We start from the raw sequence: 22886 nt of genomic DNA on the forward strand, positions 1-22886 counted from the left end.
AGAGACACTAATGACGTATATGACTTGGTAGATATAAATGGAAACTAAAAGCCCACATTTATCAAACAAAATGCAAACGGAAAATCAAAGAGCAGAATTGATCACATTCTTCTTTCCAATTAAATATTGCATAACAATTTTAAGCTTAATAGATTGACTCAAATGGGCTGTCCCATCACTTCTTCCTAAAAACAGTAATAGTGGGGCATATAATCCATTGGATACCTACTCGGTGGAAACTGAATGCCAAACTTTGAATCGGCATAATAACTTTAAAAATTTGAATCGGCATAATAACTTTAAAAATTTGAATCGGCATAATAACTCTAAAAATTTAAACCTCCTAAGGCATATTGAGAAAACGAATGTTAATATTATTACAAATGAGATACAAATAGAGAATATGGACAGTGTAACAACAAAACAGAAAACGGAATACATGCGGAAATTTTATCAAAACCTTTTAACATCCAGAGTAAAACCAAAAAAAGATACTTTATCCAACAAAAAAAATTCTAACGAAGAATTTTTGAGTCTCCAACGTGATTTTACACCATCTGAAATTTGGCGATACATTGACAAAAAACTTAAGTCGGACAAATCACCAGGTCTTTCTGGATTTACTGCTGAATTTTAATTCCCGGAACTAGTTAAATATCTAGCTATACTTTTTAATAGGGCATTATTTGGGGAAGGTCATACAAGAGAGCAAAAACGTGGACTCATAATATTATTTTCTAAGGTTGGAAAGAATAAAACAAAAGTAAATAATTGGAGGCCAATAACGTTGTTAGAAACGGAATATGAAATTTATTCTGGATGTTTAAAAGAAAGAATAAAATCCGAATTAGGAAAATAAGTCTCCCCGAGACTCAGTTTGGGTATCAGGCCGGACGTCAAATGGAGGATGTGAGCATATCCTTTCAATCTATAGTTGGTCAGGTGAAAAGAAATAAGAAATAAGGATTCGATCTAGCATAAGTTCATCATTGAAGAATTTGCTATGAGGAACTTTCCTGCTGTGTGCTGATCCACTGCAAACTATTAAAATATACTGATTCAATTATTGATATCGAAAACACACGTAGAATAAAATTAGAAAGTGGAGTAAGACAAGGAAATCCACTATGTTCTCTCTTGTTTCTTACTTATGTTGCACAGCTCCAGAATATAATGGATACGTGTCTTGAAGAGATGGAAATTGGAAGAAAAAAGGTGACTAATATTTTTTTTGCAGATGATTGCCCTGTCATCCTAAGTGAGAAAAAAAACATAACTGAGAAAGCTTCAAAGCTTTACAATATACTTGGCAAGTTTCAAAAGAAGTTCGGCCTGAAAATAAATATATCTAAATCTCAATTGATTACAAATGTGTCCACACTACCTCATACCTTAAAATTGTTCAAACTAGTAGAGCCAGACATCGTGGTGGGAAATCCAATCTCTTTTAGAGACACGGTTGCAGAAAATATTGAAAGAGTTAATAAAAATATATATGGCTCAATTCAAGAAATAGGAAAATATAGACTCACCATTTTAGACCGAATTAAATGTTGGAACATGGTAGTTATTCCAAGAGTGAACCATATTCTAAGATACACTGCCTATAACTAACCACAGAGTTAAATATTGAGGCAGAAAGGGAGGGAACTTATTCATTTACCAAAAACGGTAGGATCAGGTCCCGTGTAGACTTAAATCTTTCATCACTGATGCCACCTCGTATTGTCTCAAAGCAAGATAAGATCTTCGAAAAAAATTCCCACAATTAATTCACATAGCATGCATTCCTCATAGATTACATAGTATTGCAGATATGGTTCAACAAAAGTTTCCTTGAACGAACGTACTTATTTTCAATGTATAGAAGATGTTTAAGATTTTGTGCCAAAATGGTCACAAAGAAGTCATGGATACACTCCCTCTAATGATGGGTTTGATATTTTCTTAATTAACTGAAAATATATTTTGTCTTGCATTAATTTACAGAATATAATGTACATTTATATATATACCGAAGTTATTTAATAATAATATACAACAATCTCTCTTCCTTAAAGTATAAATAAATAAATAATTTAAGTTAAAGTTACATTCTAAACAGTACTCTTTTAATTGTGTTGGAATCAATATTTACTTAGAACTCTTGATCCAGCGACAGATACCGTTGTAATACTATCACATGTAGCTATTATATTTTGAAGTAATTGACAATGACATTCAATACATCGATGGGTAATATATTCAGTTCAAATTTTTGAATAGAGTGGATGATCGAAATAGTATTCTTTCAGACACCAGCACACTCTTGCATAGTGGCCTCTCTTACCACATCTTGTGCATTCGATGCTTTTTGCAGGGCAAACTTTCCCATTCTTTATGAGGAAACTGTCTACACAATCTTTCTTGGCTCTTGTTCCACGATCTCATACGTCTTTGATTTCTTCTTTTTCTATATATATAGACTCCACTTGACTTTGAAGTTGTGTTTACATCATTTGATTCGAAATCATTTAGTCTATTTTGATTATTATTTGCCATTTTTAATGTTCTCCATTAATAAATCCTTCACTTATTTTATTTGTGGCATCAAATAATCTTAATTGTGTTTCTCTAGACTTCAATCAATTTCATCTCCTTATTAGACGTCATCCTTGAATGTTCTTTCAAATAGAAGCTATACTTGTATCTTAGATCTAAAACAATGATTATATATGATTTTATAGCACTATCGACCGCCTCATATAATGATGGGTTTGATGTTCTCTAATTAAATGACAATATATTTTGTCTTACATAATTTAACAGAATATAATATACATCTATATATATTGTCATTTATACGAAAATTATATTAATAGTATACAACACTTTCTTCAGGATGATCTTTATTTTAGGGGCTCACACATTGCCTCATTGCATTATATGAAATTCAACTTCTTCCTCGCGAAGCATAAGTATTTCGAATATTAAGGGAATACCAAATTTAATAACTATTTCTCCTTGACACTTAGATTGTCGTAACAGATTCGTCTTTATCTAAAGGGGTTTGTGTCCCCATGCAAGGAATGAACATCTACAGCCTCATGGATAAATTATTATAGTTTGCATATAATTTACTAACATGCTATTTACGATTTCTTTTATCCTTTTGTATTTTGATATTCGTAACTTAGTTTTTATGTTATGGCAATTAATACTATTTGTATCATACAGTAAATTTTACCTAACATTAATACATTTTCTTGAAAATATTATTTTGATTGAATAGTACTAAATTCATTGAGATATCTTATAAGTATGTTTGAAATTACTCATCGGCCATGAATTATGAATAAAGGTTTGTTTATGTCCGAAAGAAAACAGAGGAACCAGATAGTTGAAGTTGTATTTGCGGGGGCACTTTTGCAAAACATAATTCCCAAAACCTTACTTATATCTTAGATGATTTAAAAAAAAATGGTTTTACAACTTTAAATGTTGATTAGTTTTTAATAAACAGAAAATTGCATATCAATGTAACTCCATTCGTGTTAGAGGTAAGGTCGAACTGACCAAATCTGAATTAACACAGTTGCGAAAAGTCCTACACCTTGATGTGGATCAACCAACATTTGCCGCTCTGTAAGCTATTAACTTCACCCTAAAAGTAGCTTCCGCAGGAAAAGTGCGCTTTCAGGACCCTCGGAATGTGCCCGTAACTCAAGAAAGTGAGGAAACTGTGGAAAAGGTGATACACCAAGATGAAAATTGTAAACCCTGTTTTGTAAGTCTAATCAGCACAAAACAACTACAATTGTTCATGACTGTGCAAGTAGTTCCACGGAGGAAATTTTAAATCTCTGTTTTGATGCTGGCACTCATAAAAATAATTGTAAAGATACTCCAAAGGCCAAGGAAACTGGCAGTGTCAGAGAAACTGCTACTTCGATACAATTGAGCATTCCTTCATTATTGATGAATTATGTATGATGAGTTTCTCTAATGTCTTTTGTGCGGTCGTAAAAAACATGGGGGAAGAATCAGAAATAATCATTGATATTAAGAAGAGTCCGACAGTAAGACTATAGTGGGGTGTGAGACAAGGGGATCCTGTGAGTCCAATGCTTGCTTTTTTTTTTTTCCCGTCGGTCGCCTACAAAAATGTTAGATGCCAAGATTAAAGGTGGAAAGTGACGAACCGTTTTTTTTTTTTTTTTTGTAGATAATGGAACTGTCATTCTTAGTAGTTGTAACATTCACTTCCAAGCGTCTAGGCAGGAGAAGTCTTGGAAACATGCGGAAAAAGATCTGGATTAAGTATGAAGGTATCTAAATCAGAGATGCTTCTATGTTGCTTCAGTCTAGTGGAAGAAGCTACAATCCTGGGAAATACCATCCACATCAAAAACGATAATGTAAAAAACCTAAGGAAATAAATAGTACTATTACCAAATCCATTGACGAAATTTTAAAACATAGACTCACCCTTATTTAGAGAATAAAATGCTGGAATTAAGGGGTAACTCCATGAGTAAACCACATCCTGAGATTTACGCCCAATGATAATAAAGGTAGAAGGCTGAAGGTAAAAAGAATGCAGAATTACAGGGGTCGCCGATAAGAGAAATGAATAGTGTTACGATTAAATCACGAAGAGCATACTGGCTAGCTATAGACTTAGGGGCCTTAATCGAAGGAAATGAACAGATTACCATATATCTACCTGAAACTTAAAAAATAATTTAGGGTTAGTCACAGCGGATGTTTTGTTCAATGCAAGAAGGGTTCATCCTCTATAATTCCAGGAATACTTCTTTAATAAAAAAAGGAACAAAGGCCCCTTCAAAGTTGCCACATCAACTATCAAAGACAATATCTCTTGGGAAGACCAAACAGACACATTTGAAGAGGCTTTGAGGTAAACAAAAATAGACGTGTATCTCCAACGTACGTACTGAAAAGTCAGAAAAACGTGTACGTATCTGAATAATATACTTCTATCAAGATTAGTATGTATTTTAATTTTTTTATAAAATATTATGTAGGACGTCAAAGAACAATTCCATCGCCATCATTAAGACCCAAAAAAAGACAACTCAAATTGTGTAAATGTATAATTATGATGAATATTGCCAAAGTTTGATTAAAAAATGATATTCAATTAAGAAATTAAATCTTATGTAAATTTTGTAGCTTGTCTGTCTTAATGTAAGATAAAATTTATACACATTTCCATTTGTAGAAAATATAACGCTTATAATATAGTTAGGTTAATTATATGAAGTGTATTTATTCTAAGATTCATTGGATCTACAATTCTAATATTATTTAATGTTCTTATGAAGAGTTATAACATGTTTTAAATATAATATTATGCATATAACAAGAAAAAATAAATATAACAATTATATTTATTTTTTAACATTAAAAAACATTAATTATCTTTGTATAATTGTTATACATAATTTAAATTCATTTTTTGCCGATAAAGAAGGAAAAAAAGTACAGATTTATGGGTAAGCTTCAAGATTTTTGTCATGTGGCCTTTGTGGTTTTAGGATCCAAGACCTCAGAAAATTTGCATTTCGATACGATAAGAAAAACTGTATTGATGATAATAATTTGAAGCTTTATTCAAAGTATATGATTGAATCAAGTTCTGATGCTTCTAATTTTATGTCAGATATGAACAAAATGTATGTCTCCTGTAATGACTCATTCCATATTGATAACCATCCAAATCTTGTAAAATTAATAAAACTTTATACTGGCAATGCCATTCCTTCTCGCTATACCATCACCAATTAATTGTGTTCCCTAAGTGCCGGAAGTTATAATCTTCTTGTCTTGGACGAAACTATGATCAATGACTGCAGTATTGATTGGTTCCATGTATGGTCATTGTTGGTTGCTCTTATTTACTGAATTTGGAAGATGTTAAGAAGACTGACAATAGAACAATTGAAATCAAAAGTCTTAACATTTTTGGCTCAGATTTCTGTGGCGAGAGACTAAAGGTTTATCGATAGCACAGCTTATTGTATAAAATCAGTCACAAATCTTAAGCAAAATTTCTAAATGATATTGAATGTCATTTTTCTTGGTCATGGTATGAACAGAATAGCAACCCTCTCTCCAAATTACTTTGAAAATACCAACTAAAGTAAATGTTTTGCTTCTTAATTCTGGTGATTAAAAACGATTGATTACTACGCCGAGCACTTCAATTCAGTCTTAATGGTATGGAGGGAAACAGTGATGCAATCAAGAATATTATCCATTCATAGCATATAAGACCTTTTTTTATAGTGAAACTTGTAGGTACAATGTACTGATGAATGTGGACTTTACAATTTTCGTTGAGTTTATCCTCAATAAAACCTACATAGTATATTATATTATATATTGATTATAATCAATATAAGAAACCAAATATATTTTTAATATTATACTCTTATCTGCCTATATATATGTAATTTTCATTAATTATGTAATTATATTTAGATCCTCTTCATATTCCATAAATAATTATTCATTCTAAATACAGTCAAAAACTGTATCGGTCATGGAGTAAATACTATATTTAAATAAAGGAAAATGGTAAAGATCCATTAGATCCAATATTCAGAGCTGTATTTCGGTCCACCTTTTCCATATTCAGTCAAAGTTCGAGTCGTCATACTCCTGGTATAAGGGAAAATAATTAATGCCCAAATCTAGTGGTAGTCTTGTCGAAGGTTAACTTAAATGTGTACTGATGAATGAGGTCGATACAATTATCGTCGAGGTTATCATCAATAAAACCTATTTAGTACAATAAATATAAGAAACCAAATATCAAGATATAATACTATACTAGTATCTCCCTATATTCCTAATTCTCATTAGTTATTTTGTATCTTCATTATAGACTCCCCTTCATATTCCATAAATATTTATTAATTACTCATTCTAAATAGTAAATACTAAACATAATTTAAAAAAGAGTAAATATCATTCAATAGTTTTATCGACAGATTATAATATAAATTATAACGAAAATGCAGACGATAATAAAGTCTTGAAATGAAATTACTCACAATCATATTGCTTACAGTGATGTTGTTTCATGATGATATTACCCACAACGATTTTACCAGGCAACCTTTTTACCATAATCCTTTAACAGAGAACCCTTTCTGAGTTCTAACGCCTCTTATCTATTTCTTTCTTTCCTACCCTCTTATTTTGCTTCTTTTCTTTATATGACCTTAAAATAATGTAATAAATTGATTCTATAAAATCAATTCAAAAAGAAGCTGTATCCTTGAAATATTGTGATGACCTTAAAAGGATATAGAACGTTTTTGAATTGGGGCCTCCTTTTATTAGTTATAGTTTATATTTTAAGCTATCAAATGATATATTATTACAGATTTTGGATGTATTCTAGCTTGAGCTATGAGTTTCTGAAAAAAAAACAATCGTTTTCAACTTTAAACAAAGATAACTCGTGTTTGAAACATGAAAAACACATCTTAAAAATTGTTTTTGAATTTTTTAATATTATACTTTGATGTATATTACTATAAGTTATCCACATTTTCAACACCGAGTGCTTACAAACGCATAAAATACCAAGAAAATTATTCACTTTTTTAAAGCCCTGAGGGCGATAGAAAAAACTAAGGCCATATTTAGAATCAAAAGATCAAATTCAACTATTTTGATAACGTGATATTTTGGCTATTCAATAGTGTTAGTAAATACTGCCTATATAAATACGGCCTATATAAATACTATTTACAATTGTTTTTCTTTATTTCAATTATATGAACTGGGTCCAAGGTGGTTGTTCCATCTTGTGACATTTTTATTTATTTGTTTGCTCACATCTTATTTCATGTAATAGAACTCTTATATAAATATAATTAATTTAAAAATTTAAGAAAAAATAAATATAATTATTATTATTTGTAGTTCGTGGAGATGAGCGAGTTATTCGTTCATGTGGATATGAAGAATATAAAAATGAATGCTATAAAACAGTTCTAGAAGAATATACCACCAAGGTTTGTACTTGTAAGGAAGATGGTTGTAATATTGGAACCTGTATTGATAAATCAATTTTACTATTACTATGTTCAGTAACTACACATGTTATCTTCCTGCATAAATAAGAAGAAAATAAAGAATTTAATTTACTAAACTTTTTTTTATTAAAAAAATCTAAATGTATCTTAAATATTGAAAAAAGAAGAATTGGAGTAAATATTTCAAATATATCATACCAAATTGTATTAAAAATACCAAAAATTATTTTATATCTTGATATGAGTGTAGTCACTTCCTCGTTTAAAAATATCTACTACGTTAAATATTAAATATTATTAAAAACGATGACAAGAGCAAGAAAAAATTTTATATAATCAAAATATGGTTAATAAGATACATAAATTTAAAATTAAATACAGCTTATAAAGTAATTGTCACTTTGAAATTAAGGGAAATAGCGTATTATTCTAAAAATGGATAAATAAACGATCGCTCATCCATCGCACACGTCCTTTAGGCAAGCTATTTTAATATAAATATAAGTGGGTAATAAGTAGTTAAGTCATATCTGGTTACTTGATATCATTAATACTGTGATAGATTATCTGGTGCAGTGGTCAAATTTACCTTATTACTAGATACTAATTAGGCAATTTTCCAGGCCCATTATGCGAACATATATTTCATTTGGAGCTTTGTCAAGGGTAAGAAAAATATGAAATAGAAAAAAAAACTTTTCCCCCTTAATTTTAATAATATATACTTTCTCATGGTCGTAGATAATGACACACCCACAAATCATTCTTTTTATTAATAATTATAACAACTTTAGTCCAATGGAAGGGTGTGGTTGATTATAAACTATAATATAAATTGAAATATAAAATGTTAGTAACTAATATAAATAATATAATAGACAATAATCAAGTAGAATTATATATTATATTTTATAACTATTTTTAATATTGAGAAATCATTGTTTTATTTATTTTATAAAAGAAAATAGACAAATATCTCGAATCTAAAAATTAATATATTTTTAGATTGTATTGATCATTTCTAACATTACTTTGATTCAAAGTTTGTCTAACGAAGGAACGACGTCAATAAATAATGAAATGCCCTGTGTTAAAAGATTAAATCAACTATATTGTAATGGTGCTGGTTCAGCATACCCTCTGTAAGAAAATAAATAGTATATTGAATTATTCATTTATTCTTTGTTCCAAATTAGAGGTAGAATTTCAACCTTCATTGATGAACACAAAGCTCTTATTAAAAGAATGTTTGGTGACATGCAGGAAACAGAACCAAAACTAACCAAACAAACTTCTCTTAAAACACCAGCTTCAACTATATATTTCCGCAGCTCTACAAGCTTCAAATCAACACGTTTTAGTCGATCCATACTTGAAGGTGATTTAAAGTTAGATTAAATTAACTCGTTGTTTCAGAATAATTTATTTGAAAAAAGATTAATGAAGGAACTTATTAATACATAAGTATTTAACAGGCTTTATCGAAGATTTTGATGTCCTTAAAAAAACCAATAAAACTAGAACTAGAAGAGAAACTAGTTTTCCTGGGATAACGTTGAAGGATGACCCTAATAAGTATATACATATATTAATAAATATTTAAGCATAAATGGTATACAATATAAATGAAACAATGTATTAAGTTTCATAGGAGGTTCAAATACCTCAGCTAGTATTTTATACTTCAATGTCAAAAAAAAATTTTAAAACAATATATATCAAAAAATATTTCTAACGGTAGATTTATACCTTGCTTCATCGCAGTTTTTTGCCATTTATTTCCTTTTTTGACGATTTCTTTAAAATTGGACAAGGGCCCATTAACACAACTTTAATAAAGTTTTGTATTTTTCATTAATAGAAAACTCCATAAAAGAAGGTAAAAAAATCGAAACAGAATTACTTGATATTATTTCAAAGTTGATTTATTCCATAGATAATATAATTAAAAGGGTAATTCTTATGTAATGATCTATCTAATGATTATCTACATCTAAAAAGAGATAAAATATGAAGTAAACATATCAGAATCTTCTGTCATTATTCCATTCTTTGCTGCTAATCGAAAAAAGTGATGCTCCTACTAAAAAAATATTTAGGGAGAAAATATACTGAAAAGACGCAAAAACTGTGTGATCCATGCAGAGATACCTGACTATCAAAACTGGATACTTTTATTATTTTGTACATCAAAAATAAATCTTTATCATGGTTTATTTTTTATATATGTGTATCAAGTACAATAGTTTCAATAATAAAAGTAACTAGTTTTATTATCCTAAATTATTTTTTTATAGGAGCATTTTGCATCAATGAATGAGTCAACTCTGTTGATGCATCCTGATGAATAGCGTATTTGAAAAAAAATCATAGAATTAAGATTCCAAAGAATAATGAGCTTGTTTATCTGGGTTATGATCATCCTTAATCTAGACAATCATTCGTAATTACTTGATTTCATAGATACATACACTCATGTATCATTATTAAATCTCCTTAGACACAAGATCACTCGTAGCAGACCCTTAATGAGACAGAGATTTCAAAAGACGGAGATTTAAGAGAATCCTTTGTGCAGATCCTCACAAAATAAAATCCTACTGACCAGGGACAGTTCAGCAGGAATTTTGTTGTCAGGGATTTCTTCCCACACTTACATACGGCAGGATAGAAACATCTTTTTAATTTTTTTCTTCACACTTTTCCTTCCCTTTTTGACAGTCGAGGTTGAAAGGGATAAAAAAAGCTCGGAGTGAATTAGAAGCGTGGGATTCCATAAAAGAAAGGAAGGAAGAGCAAAATAAATAAATAAATATATTTGATGTCATAAAAAACAAGCTATGCATACTACATAGATCATAAAACTTTTTTTCGAAATTGGGATATTTTGAACTTTTTTCGTTAAATAAGATAATTAATAAGGTTGATAACGATTTTTGACAGAAATATAATCATAAATAACTGAAAAGAACTGGGAAAATAACATTAACAGAATTACTTATTTTTCATGTACTACTCTTACTAAAAAGTATTTATATACATTCAACCGTTCAATTTTGATATTTTTATTTGCTCAGTAGAACGATTTCTCTTAAATCAAAGTTTTTTCACTTATTAGTTATTACTATGAAAAAATTATCCCTCTTATCTGTAACAAAATGTCCAATAAATACAAAAAATATTTTCCGAAAGATGATGTTTCTTTGTTATGGAAATAATGACCAAATTTGCATTGTTTAATATTATTTATTAAAGCTTCCACCTCAATTCGTTGAGTAGTGGCAGCAGTAAATAAAGATTTTTTGCTCTCTTAATTTAATTTATGTAGTGGATCGTTTATCCCAATTTCTTCATAAAAATGGTTAACAAAATAACTACTATATAAAAAAATTCTGATGATGCAGATAGGCCACCTTTACTACAAATTTGAATGAATTCAGCATTCCTATCAATTTTAAAACCGGAATTTTTTTACTCTGATTTGCCATTATTCTACTTCTGAAGAATATATTTTAACAAAAAAAAATCACAGGAGGAAATAATGGAATATCTAATCGAGAATGTCATTCCTTTGATCCATTGTTAGGTAAAAAAAAGCTTATCTTAAAGTCTATAAAAAAGGAATTTAACTTATCCGACCCAGAATTAGAATATTCCTACTTCTGAAATGAACAATTTTGTGTTTCCGTCTACTTTTTACTAATCATTTTGTGTTTTTCATGTGATGGACGTAATTTCCAAATTAAATTTTTGAAAAAAGAGACAAAAAATATGGATATTGCAAAAACCGTATTAAAAAAAAGTTACAAAAAATTATGCAAGAAATTTATTTTTTACAAAATGCAAATTATAATCTACATAAAAATTAGAAAATTATTCTTGTTTGAGGTTTTTTGTTGTCTACCTCTTGCATTCGCAATAATTGGTTATGGATGAGAACCCATTATATAAGTATATGTTTATATTTTATAATTGATTCTAGTTGTTAATAACCCAAATATTGATTTTTTTTTTTATTATTAAATTTGTGAGTAATTTTGTTTTAATGTTAATATTTCATCTATATTGAGAAGTAATTCCATAACTTTATTGTGTATTTTAGTCTTGATCAATTTAATTTTATACATAAAAAGCTAGGAAAATTTGAAATAACGATCCTTACGTAGTACATTGAATTCCATAATATCTAATTTTGTAAATCAAAACCAAACTTGACTATTATTTACTGTAAATAGAGACAAACAACTTTACCAGCTAATAGATGATAATAAAAAAATTATCTTTATCAAGCAAACAGCTATATCAATTTAATAAGGAATATAGAAGTGTATAATAAGAAATATCGTGTTATTTGAACTGAAAGTTTATCTTAACCTATAAGATTGATAACTTTTTTATTTCAAATTACAAGACTATACAGGTTTCGGAAGGAAAACGTGGAATGAATGACTGATTTTAGAAAAATGTCAATAATTTTGAATTGGCAATTTGAAGACTTTTTTCTCTTTTCCTTATATTTCTTTTGCATTATTATTCCTTGAAATCATGAACCTGATTTCTACAGGATTAAAATTAAAAATGCTGTCAACGTTACATTTCAAAAACATCAGAAGTCCAATTAGTTTCAAATCAAAAGCTCTTTATCGAAAAAGTAAACGTGGTTGCTCCTGTGAGATCAATCCAAAATCCAGCATTAGAATCAGCAAACACTATTGTACTTAACTAAAAAGAGATCCTCGCAAAATTCATGAACTTTTATCTGAAAAAGTAAGAATAATAAAATTGCCTTTTGGTCAAGTCTATGAACTACTTCAGATTTGTGCAGTCAATGACTGCTCCAAGGTGTCTATGAGGAAATACTTGATAACTCAATAAATTCGTACCAGAAAGCTGTATTTCAAATTGAAGAAGGTCAAATCTAGGGACAAAGACTGAAAACTTCTCATAACGTCAGATAAATAAATCGGCAATTTTAGTTTATAATAAGGTAGAGGCAAAAAACAAAATCAAAAGACTGAAGCAGGAAAGCTCTATGGAAACAAATGATGAAAGAAATAGAAAAACACCGTCATTCTTGTGCAGCACTTGAAACAGCTAAGAAACGGACAAAAAAAGTCCTGAGAGAGAAGGGAAATATCAAAGCGTTTGAGAGAAAGAAATGGTTAGGCCAGCTCTGAATTTGAAAGACCTACAAGGGAATAGAGTTGATGTAAATGAAGAGATAGAAAAAAATATCAAATTTCAAAATTTAGTACGAGTAATAAGGATAAATTCTAGGGTGATAAAAATAAATATAAAACGTCTCTCTTCTACTCAAGCCATGGAATCTATCATTCAAAGCTCTAGAAAAATTGCAGAATAAACAAAAATATTTTATTCTAACCTCTATAAGTGCAGAGACTGTAAAAAAAACTCAGAACTTGCTGTTTCTGCCTTAAATAGAGAAGCAAAAAAATACAGATGGTTGACATAGTGGAAGAGGGGGAGGGGGGAAAGGTGTGTGATAAGAAGACACTTGCAAATGTCGAAACATTAAAGCCCTTTCATACTTAAAGCAATAGTTATATAATATTTTAATTTAATAATGTATAGTTTTAAGGTCAGATAAATAGATCAGATATCACAGAATATGTCAACTTCCTATAAATGTTAATTTTAGCATGTATACTAGGGTGTTCCATTTTTTGGGTTACCAGTTATTTCGCTTTTCTGTTGTATTTTGATGAAAAAGTTATGTTTGTAAAGTTTTAGTCTTCAAAGAGCGTTTTTTTTTACCTCTATAGCCATAAGAAAATGATTTTTTATGGACTTTATCTATTTGTAAAGGGATTCAGAAGTTGCAATTTTATATTTCAAAGAGGTTAATAGGTGGTCAAAAATAAAGCCGATCAATTCCCATATGACTTCCCCAAGAGGTATACTAGTGTAGCCTTACACTTGTTTGTACAGGACAATAAACCCATGTCCTCATTTGCATGCATGAAAAGGCTCTTTAGTGTGGGTTCAGATATTTTGCGACCAAAAACATTTTCACTAATCTTCCACAATTTTGAAAATCTAGTCTTTATGAGGGGAAACCTGGACTTGCTTTTGAAAAAAGAGGAGTTGTAGATTGTTTCTGTTTATATTCATCATTATAATATATCCATTGAAAGTTACATTTTATTCATATTTTGTTTATTATTATTAATAATAAATCATATATTATTATCAATTTATAATAATATTTATGAGAAGATAATTCAAGAAATTATATTCTTTTTATTATTATTATAATTGTTATTTAAGGTTCTTCTGAATATTTATTACTAAAATATCTTTGATTTGATAATTTGATACCGTATGTAAATACGGATACACGTGGTACAGAGCTATAATATGAAAAAAAAAATTACAGAGGTATGGATACAGAACCAAAAATTTGGGTACGCTGCCAAGCTCTGGTAAATTCGATTTGAAAAACTCTTCTTCTGATTCTCTTATATACAGTCTTATGATAAAGGTCCAAGTAATCAGATAATGTCTTATATTGCTGCAACTTTAAAAGGCCTGTAGCTAAATTCAAAAAACTCAGCTCTAGAAGTTAATGATAACAAAACTGTTTTTCTTACCTCTATCGAAAGCATGTTGGAAAGGTATTTTCTGTACTTTAAATATGATAAAAACTCTATACTCCTTGGACTTATGACCTCATTTTAATACTCAAACTGTGGCATCGCCAATAAAAAAATAATAAAATCTTAGATTCCGTTGTAAAGACTGTTATACATGGTGAGGACTCAAAATAAGATTCCTCTTTGAGACCGTTTAGCCCCACTTCTAAAAGTCTGACAATTTAGCACTTGTCGTCATTCGAACGAATTGACAAAAAGCTACAATTTGATGTTTGTTTTGTTTTTGTGCAATCAAAAATGTTGAAGCAACAAGCAAAACGGCAGAGGGTGTGCAATCTTCTCCGCAAAATAGTCGATCTCCGATAAGAAGATATTTGCAGTGGACGCTGTTCAGAACATGAGAAATGAATCATAGTTTGATCAAGAATTCAGATCAAGGCACCCTTCAAGACCAAATATCCTTCTCAGGTCATGGTCACAGGTCTCGTGGCGTCCTACGATAGCAAGATACCTCCTTCTTCAAGGCCAACAAAAAGTTAACTCTTCTGGCTGGTAGACTTCTGGCATTTGTCCTCACCCGACGTGAACACCCTGGACTTCGGAATTTGGTGCGTCTGGGAGGGTAAGACGAATAATACTCCCCCTATGAAGGCCATGATCACGGAGAAGTGAAACAACTTTTCTTCCGACTTCATCAAGGTCAGTTGTGATTATGTTGGTCCCCGTACTTAGGCCATCATTTAGAATGAAGGGGACAGCTTAGTTCTGTTGGTCAACTGCATAGCGAGACAGTGAAGACTTGATGCAAGACATTGATAGAACTTAACAGAATTAATTAGATAATATGTAGCTTTAATCCTTACTTCCTTGGTTCTAAAATTCCCTTTTATATTGCATTAGAGATAGTGCCGCTGAAAAAAGTTTTTAGTCCATCAGTGGCCTTATAAAGGAAACTCCATCAAACTTGGTCAAGAGGAGGTTCCAACGTCATGGATGCTTTGCTAAAAAAATGTGGTAGGGGGATAAAGCTAACTCTTGGGAAACCCCTTCACATGTTAAAAGGAGAAATGGTTCCACCAAAGGATGGCAATATATTCAATTATAAATCTATGACAGAGAAAGAGATGAAAAGTTGGTCTTTCTGTACTCGGAGGTGGAAAACTCTTTTAATTTACACTATGATGGTCCGAAAGTATCATCCCCTTTCTATAAGAACTTCAACAAAATCGAACTAAAAATTACAATAGTTCAACTTGTCATCTACTCCACACGTACAAATAAATTGGCCATGAAATAACTAAATCTTTAGGAGAAGTTTAGGGGAAACTGAGATTTTGTTTTATTAACAGATAGACTCAATGATCAACCTATTGCTTAGTCGTCGCCCCTGCTTAGGGTCAATGATCTTTCAACTATGATGCAATTGATGACGTAAGGTAAAATGCTCTATAACATGCAAAAAAACATTTTCTCTTCTTCTTATCCTTTTCTTGTGTAATCCGTAGTGTAATGCATGTGTCTAAAGAAGGTGCATCGGAAACCATAAGGGCCAATGCCCCTTTTTTGAATAAATGATGTTTCGAGATTTAAGTGACTTACATAACAAAACTACATTTATTATTAATACCTTGCTCCTACCAATTTATCCTTTTTGAAAATTTAGTGTCACCCCAATTTCTCATCTCTTGCCATGATGTGGGTTCAGGCATATCTTTTTTTATTATTATTAGAAAATATAAATGAATCTAATAATTATTTCTAAAGAATAATAACCAAAAGGAAGAAGATTTGTAATGGATATGGGTACTTAAGCACATAAGTGAACCCACTTTAAGTATATATCTTGCCTTCTCCTCACAAACAAGGTAACCATTCTAGTCCAATTTTATTAATTTGATATATTTATACAAGTTTCAAGTATGGTCAATGGGGACCTATTTAAGAGTGGCCACTCGAAGGAAGGATTGAAGATATTAAATTTTACTCTTTGCTTAGACCGGAAGTAAGATATTTCTTCGTGGAGGGGAATGATAAAACAATATAAAACTCCCGATTATAATAATATATTTATTCACTTTTAGTTCCATATAACAGGAAAATTGGACGATGTGAGACACGCAATTTTCTCATAAAGGGTATTTCCCCTTGTCTCTTAGACTTCCTTTGCTCCTAGTGACGCGTAGCCTCAAGCATTTTATTCTGAGTTATAAATGATTCTCTTAATAAGGAAGTACTAGTTTTTGGACTCATAGTCCGATCAAATAGGGCTCGAATCGGTTTGAGAAGCATATACATTCAGACAAGACTTTAGCTTAAACGCAATTATGTAAGAAATTGCTTCTAATTCAAATATCATTTTGCAACCATTTAGTTTCGTTCATGATTTTAATGAGTTTATCAACAAATCAACCAGAAGGCATGTCTTCCTGCAATCAATGATCGTGTGCCACTTTCCTCAAAGTAATAATACCCAACTCGCTGGACAGCCAGAATACGTGCAATTAAATCTCTTTTAGATCATTATGAAACCGTGTATGATGAAATTATTGGAATTGCTGTGAAATAACAAAGCCTCCAAAAAAGCCCACGAACAACGAGCTCTAATGAAAAAAATTAGAAAGGTCTTCGGACTAAAAGTTTCGTTCACTCTCTTTTCATCACCTGAAGAAGTGGTTCATGACTTACTCAAAAGAAATATGATCCAACACCATTGATTCAGCAGTGAACATACCTAAAACTAGATATTCGAATTTGAGATTATTATTTGTTAGGGAAACAAATTTACTTTTCTTTTTAAAGAAATTTATAATCTTCTAGTTTTTAAAAAGAATTTCCCTTTTTAAGTGAATATATATTTTTAATTTTCTATGATGGCTTATTTAATAGGCATATTTCATTCAATAACTTCTTTAAAAAAGGTAAATTATTTTTGATTATTATGAGGGCCATTTTTAAATATCTAGATAAGACCTTTTAAGAAAAGTAATTTCCGTTCAAATTTTCTTAAATTTCATCATTCTTTCCTAAATTTGTTGCCCTTTTCCACATTCATCACACTTTAAAATATCCATTGCAAGTGGCAAAGTGGCCTTCTGTCATTTCGCCACTGGTATTAGGAGTAAATCATATTTTGAACCTTAAGTAACCACTAAGCAATTACAAAATACATGAGAAGGTTAGAAGGGGGGCATCTCTCCTGACTTTCGTAATATTAAAATGGTCCTCTGAGATTTTACATAGTGACGCCTTAGTTTAAAAATTATGATTGTACTACTGCAATAATATAACGTCAAAGGGTACCTGACACAACGAGTTATATTTATAAAGATAATCCATTACATAGTTGACGGAATTAATCTCTTAGTTGAAAGGGAGATTCTTTATATACAAAATCTACAGGGAACGGGGATCAAATTTTTCCCTACCTTGATAAGTTGAAGACGACATTATCAAATAAAAAACCGGTTACCAAATAGGAAAGCTATTTTTGTCAGCTGACAATAAGTAGTTCAGTTAGCATCATGCCGTCATCATATGAGGAGATAAAGAGCTATAAGTGGAACGGGGAGCTTTCGAGGTCCGCCGTAGTCATGGTATTGGTTAATAATGGAAGTGAAATCTCCAATTTAACGATTGCTTCAACCTTAGGAGTGAATTTATGGACTGTTCAGCGTATCAGTAAGAAGCTAGAGGACACCTGGGATGTTGATGCCACCATAAAGAGGGCACCCAAGGACGAGGGCGCCGAAAGGAAGGTCAAAGACACCGACTTTGTCGACAAGGTGAAGAAGATGGTTGAGAATGACCCTACCAGGTCCATGAAGGCCATAGTGAGGGATCTGGGCTGCCATGAGAAAACAATTTGGGACTGTGTATCTGAGGATTTAAGGTGCAGGAGATACAAGATGCAGGTGGGCCAGATCTGGACCCAGAAGGCAAAGGACAACAGGCTGATGAAGTCAACAAAATTGCTCAACAAGCTCAAGCACACAAAGCAGCCCGGGATGCTGTGGTTTTTCTCTGATGAAAAGAATGTCTGTAAAGATCAGAAGGTCAACAAGCAGAACAACAGGTGGATAGCCACCTGCACCAGCCATGTGAGGAAGGTAATGAAGACCAAGTTCACTGCAATGGTCATCGTGTTCGGGGTGGTCAGCAGTGAAAGTCATGTTATGCCTCCCCACATGTTTGAAACGGGTCTAAAGGTCAATACAGAGGTCTACCTGGATATTATGGAGAAGGTGGTTCTGCCCTGGATCCAAGGGGTGGCTGGAGACAGGCCCTGGGTGTGGCAATAGGACTCAGCACCCTGCCATGTGTCCAAAATCTCCATCCACAGAACCGAGAACTGTTATGACGTCGTAACCAAGGATTTGTGATCTCCTAACTCTCCCGGCTTTAATCGTTTGGACTATTTTGTCTGGGGCTATGTCGAAAGACATACCAACGGACATCCCCAAAGCACCAAGGCCAGCCTGATGGACTCCATCAAGGAGGTATTCGGCAACATGGACAATGAGATGGTCAGAAGAACTTGCGGCCGATTCAGAGGCCGTTATTGACTCCCAACGGAGATTATATCGAATGAATGGCTACTCTATACCTATATGCTTGTCATAGTTTTGATTTTTAATAAAAAAGTTAAAAAATGTATATTTTGTGTTGTTTTTTGTAGAAAAATATTTTGGCGACAATTTGATCCCCGCTCCCTGTACATGTATATTGTTGCTGTCCTGCTGCAAGTAATTGGAGGCAAGGTTTATCTTCATTATTCTAAAGTTGATAGTTCAACATTTATTTGGTTCAAACTTAAAAACTCAACGTGTGCCAATATTTAGAGGGTTCTGCAGGTGAGGAGTGGGACTGTAATTCTTCCGATTCGCGCGTTTGCAGAAGCCCTGTTTTGTTAAAATTTTCTAATTTGAAGAACACTTTGCTTTGAGCAAAGATAGTAAACAAGGTCTGAAAAGTCCTGGGCTAAAGAAAGAAAACATGCTGTTTTCCCCGTTTAAGGTTTGTTTTTAAAAAATTCTTTAATTAATTTTTTTTTTTTAATGATAATAATTGTTTTAATAATTGCAAATTTAAAACTATGTAGGTTTGCATCTCGGTCATTCATAAAAAAGGGAATATACACAATGTATATTTTTTCCCCTATAACTTCGGTTCAATGGCATATTTCAAACTATATATATGAAAATCAAAAATAATAACAATTTATAAAAACATTTCAGCATTCCATGGATAATATATTTATAAAGTTATATTGAAGACAGTACCTACAAAATGTGTCGTATAACACACAATCCCAGTTAAATTATTGGTATCATTTGGAAGATAATAATTTTTTCAATTACTTTATATTATAGCTAAAATATAGGTGTAATAAACTTTATTACACCTTAAAAAGTTTTGACGTCAAAAAAAGTACGATTTTGATTGATTTCTTTAAGGTTTTGTGAAGATGTACCATTATTTGTATAATTGTAATAAATAATTAATATTTTAGAGAAATAATTAGATTAAACCCGATCTTAGTATGTTTAGTATCAAAGTTATTTGATTAGTATTTATTGATAAGATGTAAGTCATCTATTCGATTTATTTATATTGAAATTCAGAACTTTTTATGCAACCTTTTTTATTGCTTATTTATTCAATATTATATAAGAAAGTTGAAAACTAAAAAAAAAAAATCAATCCAAATCCAACTATTTTGACAGTAAATCTTTTGAAATTGTAAGATAAGGTTTATGCTTTGGTTTTGGCTATAATATAAAACAATTGAAAAAAATATACACTTAGATTAGCTTCTAAATAAGAACATTTACTTTACATTTGTGTGATTATACACATTTTTTAGAAATTGTATTCAAAGTAACATAATTGATATTTTATTTCTCCAATGCTACATGTCTTATATCAATTGTTATTACCTTTGTTTTGATCTATATTTGGTTATCTTATATGGTTCAGAATCGAAAATATACTCTAAACACAGGATTTAAAAAAATGGCTTAAAAGGCAAAGTTTGAAAATTTTAATAGTCATTTTCATGTTCCACTGGTAAAAAAATATCAAATGTGGTTTTAGGCGGCGGGCGTTCTAAGACCTAAATTTGGTTGCAAAGTGTTATCTAACCCTAAAATGTATAAGCTAGACTATGGGAAGTATAAACCAGCTATAAGATTTTAGCCTCCATATGTAGTTTAATTATTTTTTCATCAAGAATAATTTATAAGAAATAAAACACTACTATTTTTAATTCACACTATATCAACATTATTAAAGGTACGATCAATAAAAAAAATATTTATTATCGGTTGATGACTTAATTGTAAATACACTTCCAGAGAAATAAATTTGATTTAAAAAAAGAAATGTTTTAATGGAATTAAAGTAAAAAATAAGTAGAAATTTCAAAAAATTAGAAGCAATTAATTAAAAATAATACTAAAAGATATTAAAATAACACCTATGTCCGATACTCATAAGTTAAACAATTATGAAAGTTTTGTTCATATTATCAACATTTCAGAAATGGGTTTTATTACTGATCATACCTTTAATAGAGGATTTTTAATGAAGAGAATAAATAGATTCCAAAGTTTTTGTGTTTAATTTCTTATTTAATATAAAAGAATATACTAATAGATTTTCCTTTTACTTTCATTTAAGAGTTGATTCATGTGAGTCCAGTATAGAAATAAGCCAACCATATTGGGCAGAAAACAGTAACAATCAAATCAGAGCAATTGTTAACACCAAACAGTTCAACCAAGCCATTCATCAAGAAATTTGTAGCAAGTCACGTACAGTTAGATGCGCAGGAGACTGCTCATGTGAACAAAAGTATAAATGGCATCGTCTTCTATCCTATGATCCTAACAATGATTGTTCTGGTATATTCATGGATTGGTTTTTATTTCCTTCTTGTTGTAGTTGTCGCTGTCTTAAAAATCCCACGTTTTAACGAATTAAATACCGTATTCATAAAACAAAACAAAAAAAATAATCATGGTTCTTTTACACGTAACTATATAGATAAATAAACATATTAATTAGTCAGTTTTGGGAAATAAAAATTAAATTTTAAGGAAGTATACATTATTTTTACACAAGATAGACAAGATAAATGATTGTGTAAGTATTTCCTATTAATACAATTTTACATCAAATAAAATGAAAGTAAATAAAAAGAAATGTTTATTTATATTTTCACAGTTAAATAAAAAAAATTGATAGTATCAATATGATAAATAATATTAAATGCAAGAAAGTAATTTTGTATAAAAAATTAAGTGAAGTAATAGTCCATAAGAAACTTAAAATTAAATTTTATTTTAAAACAGAGATCTAAAAATGCATAAAATGTATATAGAACAATATAATTTAAGGGCTTGAAATAAAAATAAGTTATTTCGCTACAACTATTTTCATTATTTCTTTTACACAATTACAAATAAACAACGAGTCGAATAAATTCTGTATGAATAAAAAGCCACCCTTTAATAAAAAGCAAAAGCAAAAAAAAAAAAATATATATATAAAAGCGGGAAGAATTAAAATTACATAGGAGAAATGAACTCCTTCAATGACTAGTACAATAAAATAAAAAATTAGACTAGGTGTGAGTAATCTGAATATTACTGAGGATGGTAAATCAAATTTCTAACAAATAAATAATTTATATATATATATATATATAGAAAGAGAGGAGTAAATGATAAGCACGGGATGGAGGGAGATGAGGATCTAGTGGTAACATTAAGAAGATGTTTTATTAATGGAACGATGGACATGAACATTAAGCCAGCGAGTTTCACGCCGATACCAAATACGTGTTTCTTCACATTGATTTGTATGTAGCTTTCCTAACCTAAAGAAAATATTTCTGTTAACCAATAAATTTAATCAAATAATTTAAAAAAACATTAAATATTATCTATTTTTATTATAATTAGGGATGGGAATATTGTCTCAATTGCAATAAGCGTTAAAACCACGCCTGAGAGAATGTCATAAAAATAAAGTAATTTTGAGAGAAGAGGAACATAAACTAGTACTTTTTGATTGTTGATACGTAATACAGTAACGTCCGCATTTATATTATATTATTTTTTCAGGGGGGCTTGGTTTTTGGAATAATTTTGAAAAAAACCCAAATATTTTGAAAAAGATTTCAAAAATCCAATAGCCATTCATAAATAATTCAATC

General features: G+C 30.5%; 3 protein-coding genes and 2 long non-coding RNA genes across 10 annotated transcripts in view; 4 read left to right on the forward strand and 1 right to left on the reverse strand.

Moving 5' to 3' along the window:
- The window catches only part of LOC121126872 (UPAR/Ly6 domain-containing protein crok), a 21852-nt gene extending 13682 nt beyond the window's left edge, over positions 1-8170 (forward strand). For both annotated transcript variants that reach the window (XM_040722228.2, XM_040722230.2), the window contains one exon: positions 7942-8170. In XM_040722228.2, the coding sequence (XP_040578162.1) occupies positions 7942-8141 (200 nt within the window). In that variant the 3' untranslated portion in view covers positions 8142-8170. The remainder of the gene's footprint in view (positions 1-7941) is intronic.
- On the forward strand, positions 4819-7493 carry LOC139906846 (uncharacterized). The gene is made up of 2 exons (XR_011782882.1): positions 4819-4956; positions 5028-7493. It is a non-coding gene; the product is annotated as an uncharacterized lncRNA (long non-coding RNA).
- A 386-nt stretch (positions 8171-8556) lies between the features above and the next one.
- On the forward strand, positions 8557-22098 carry LOC121126871 (protein spaetzle 3). Its single transcript, XM_040722226.2, has 5 exons — positions 8557-8720; positions 9060-9196; positions 9251-9432; positions 9530-9629; positions 21347-22098. Exons 1-5 carry the CDS (start codon positions 8685-8687, stop codon positions 21639-21641), a joined length of 750 nt encoding a protein of 249 aa, XP_040578160.1. The 5' UTR covers positions 8557-8684; the 3' UTR covers positions 21642-22098.
- Positions 9636-19321, forward strand: LOC139906843 (uncharacterized). Of its 2 annotated transcripts, XR_011782879.1 has the most exons (3): positions 9636-16533; positions 16587-16670; positions 16750-19321. It is a non-coding gene; the product is annotated as an uncharacterized lncRNA (long non-coding RNA). The 2 variants fall into 2 exon arrangements; XR_011782878.1 differs by having other exon boundaries at positions 16587-19321.
- Positions 21346-22886, reverse strand: part of CaMKII (Calcium/calmodulin-dependent protein kinase II) — a 46369-nt gene continuing 44828 nt past the window's right edge. For 3 of the 4 annotated variants that reach the window (XM_071892304.1, XM_040722225.2, XM_071892303.1), the window contains one exon: positions 21990-22547. In XM_071892304.1, the coding sequence (XP_071748405.1) occupies positions 22436-22547 (112 nt within the window). In that variant the 3' untranslated portion in view covers positions 21990-22435. Of the gene's footprint in view, positions 22548-22886 lie in introns of all 4 variants that reach the window. The other variant, XM_040722224.2, reaches the window with a different exon arrangement.

This window comes from Lepeophtheirus salmonis, chromosome 12, assembly GCF_016086655.4.
Source record: "Lepeophtheirus salmonis chromosome 12, UVic_Lsal_1.4, whole genome shotgun sequence".
Lineage (NCBI taxonomy): Eukaryota > Metazoa > Arthropoda > Copepoda > Siphonostomatoida > Caligidae > Lepeophtheirus > Lepeophtheirus salmonis.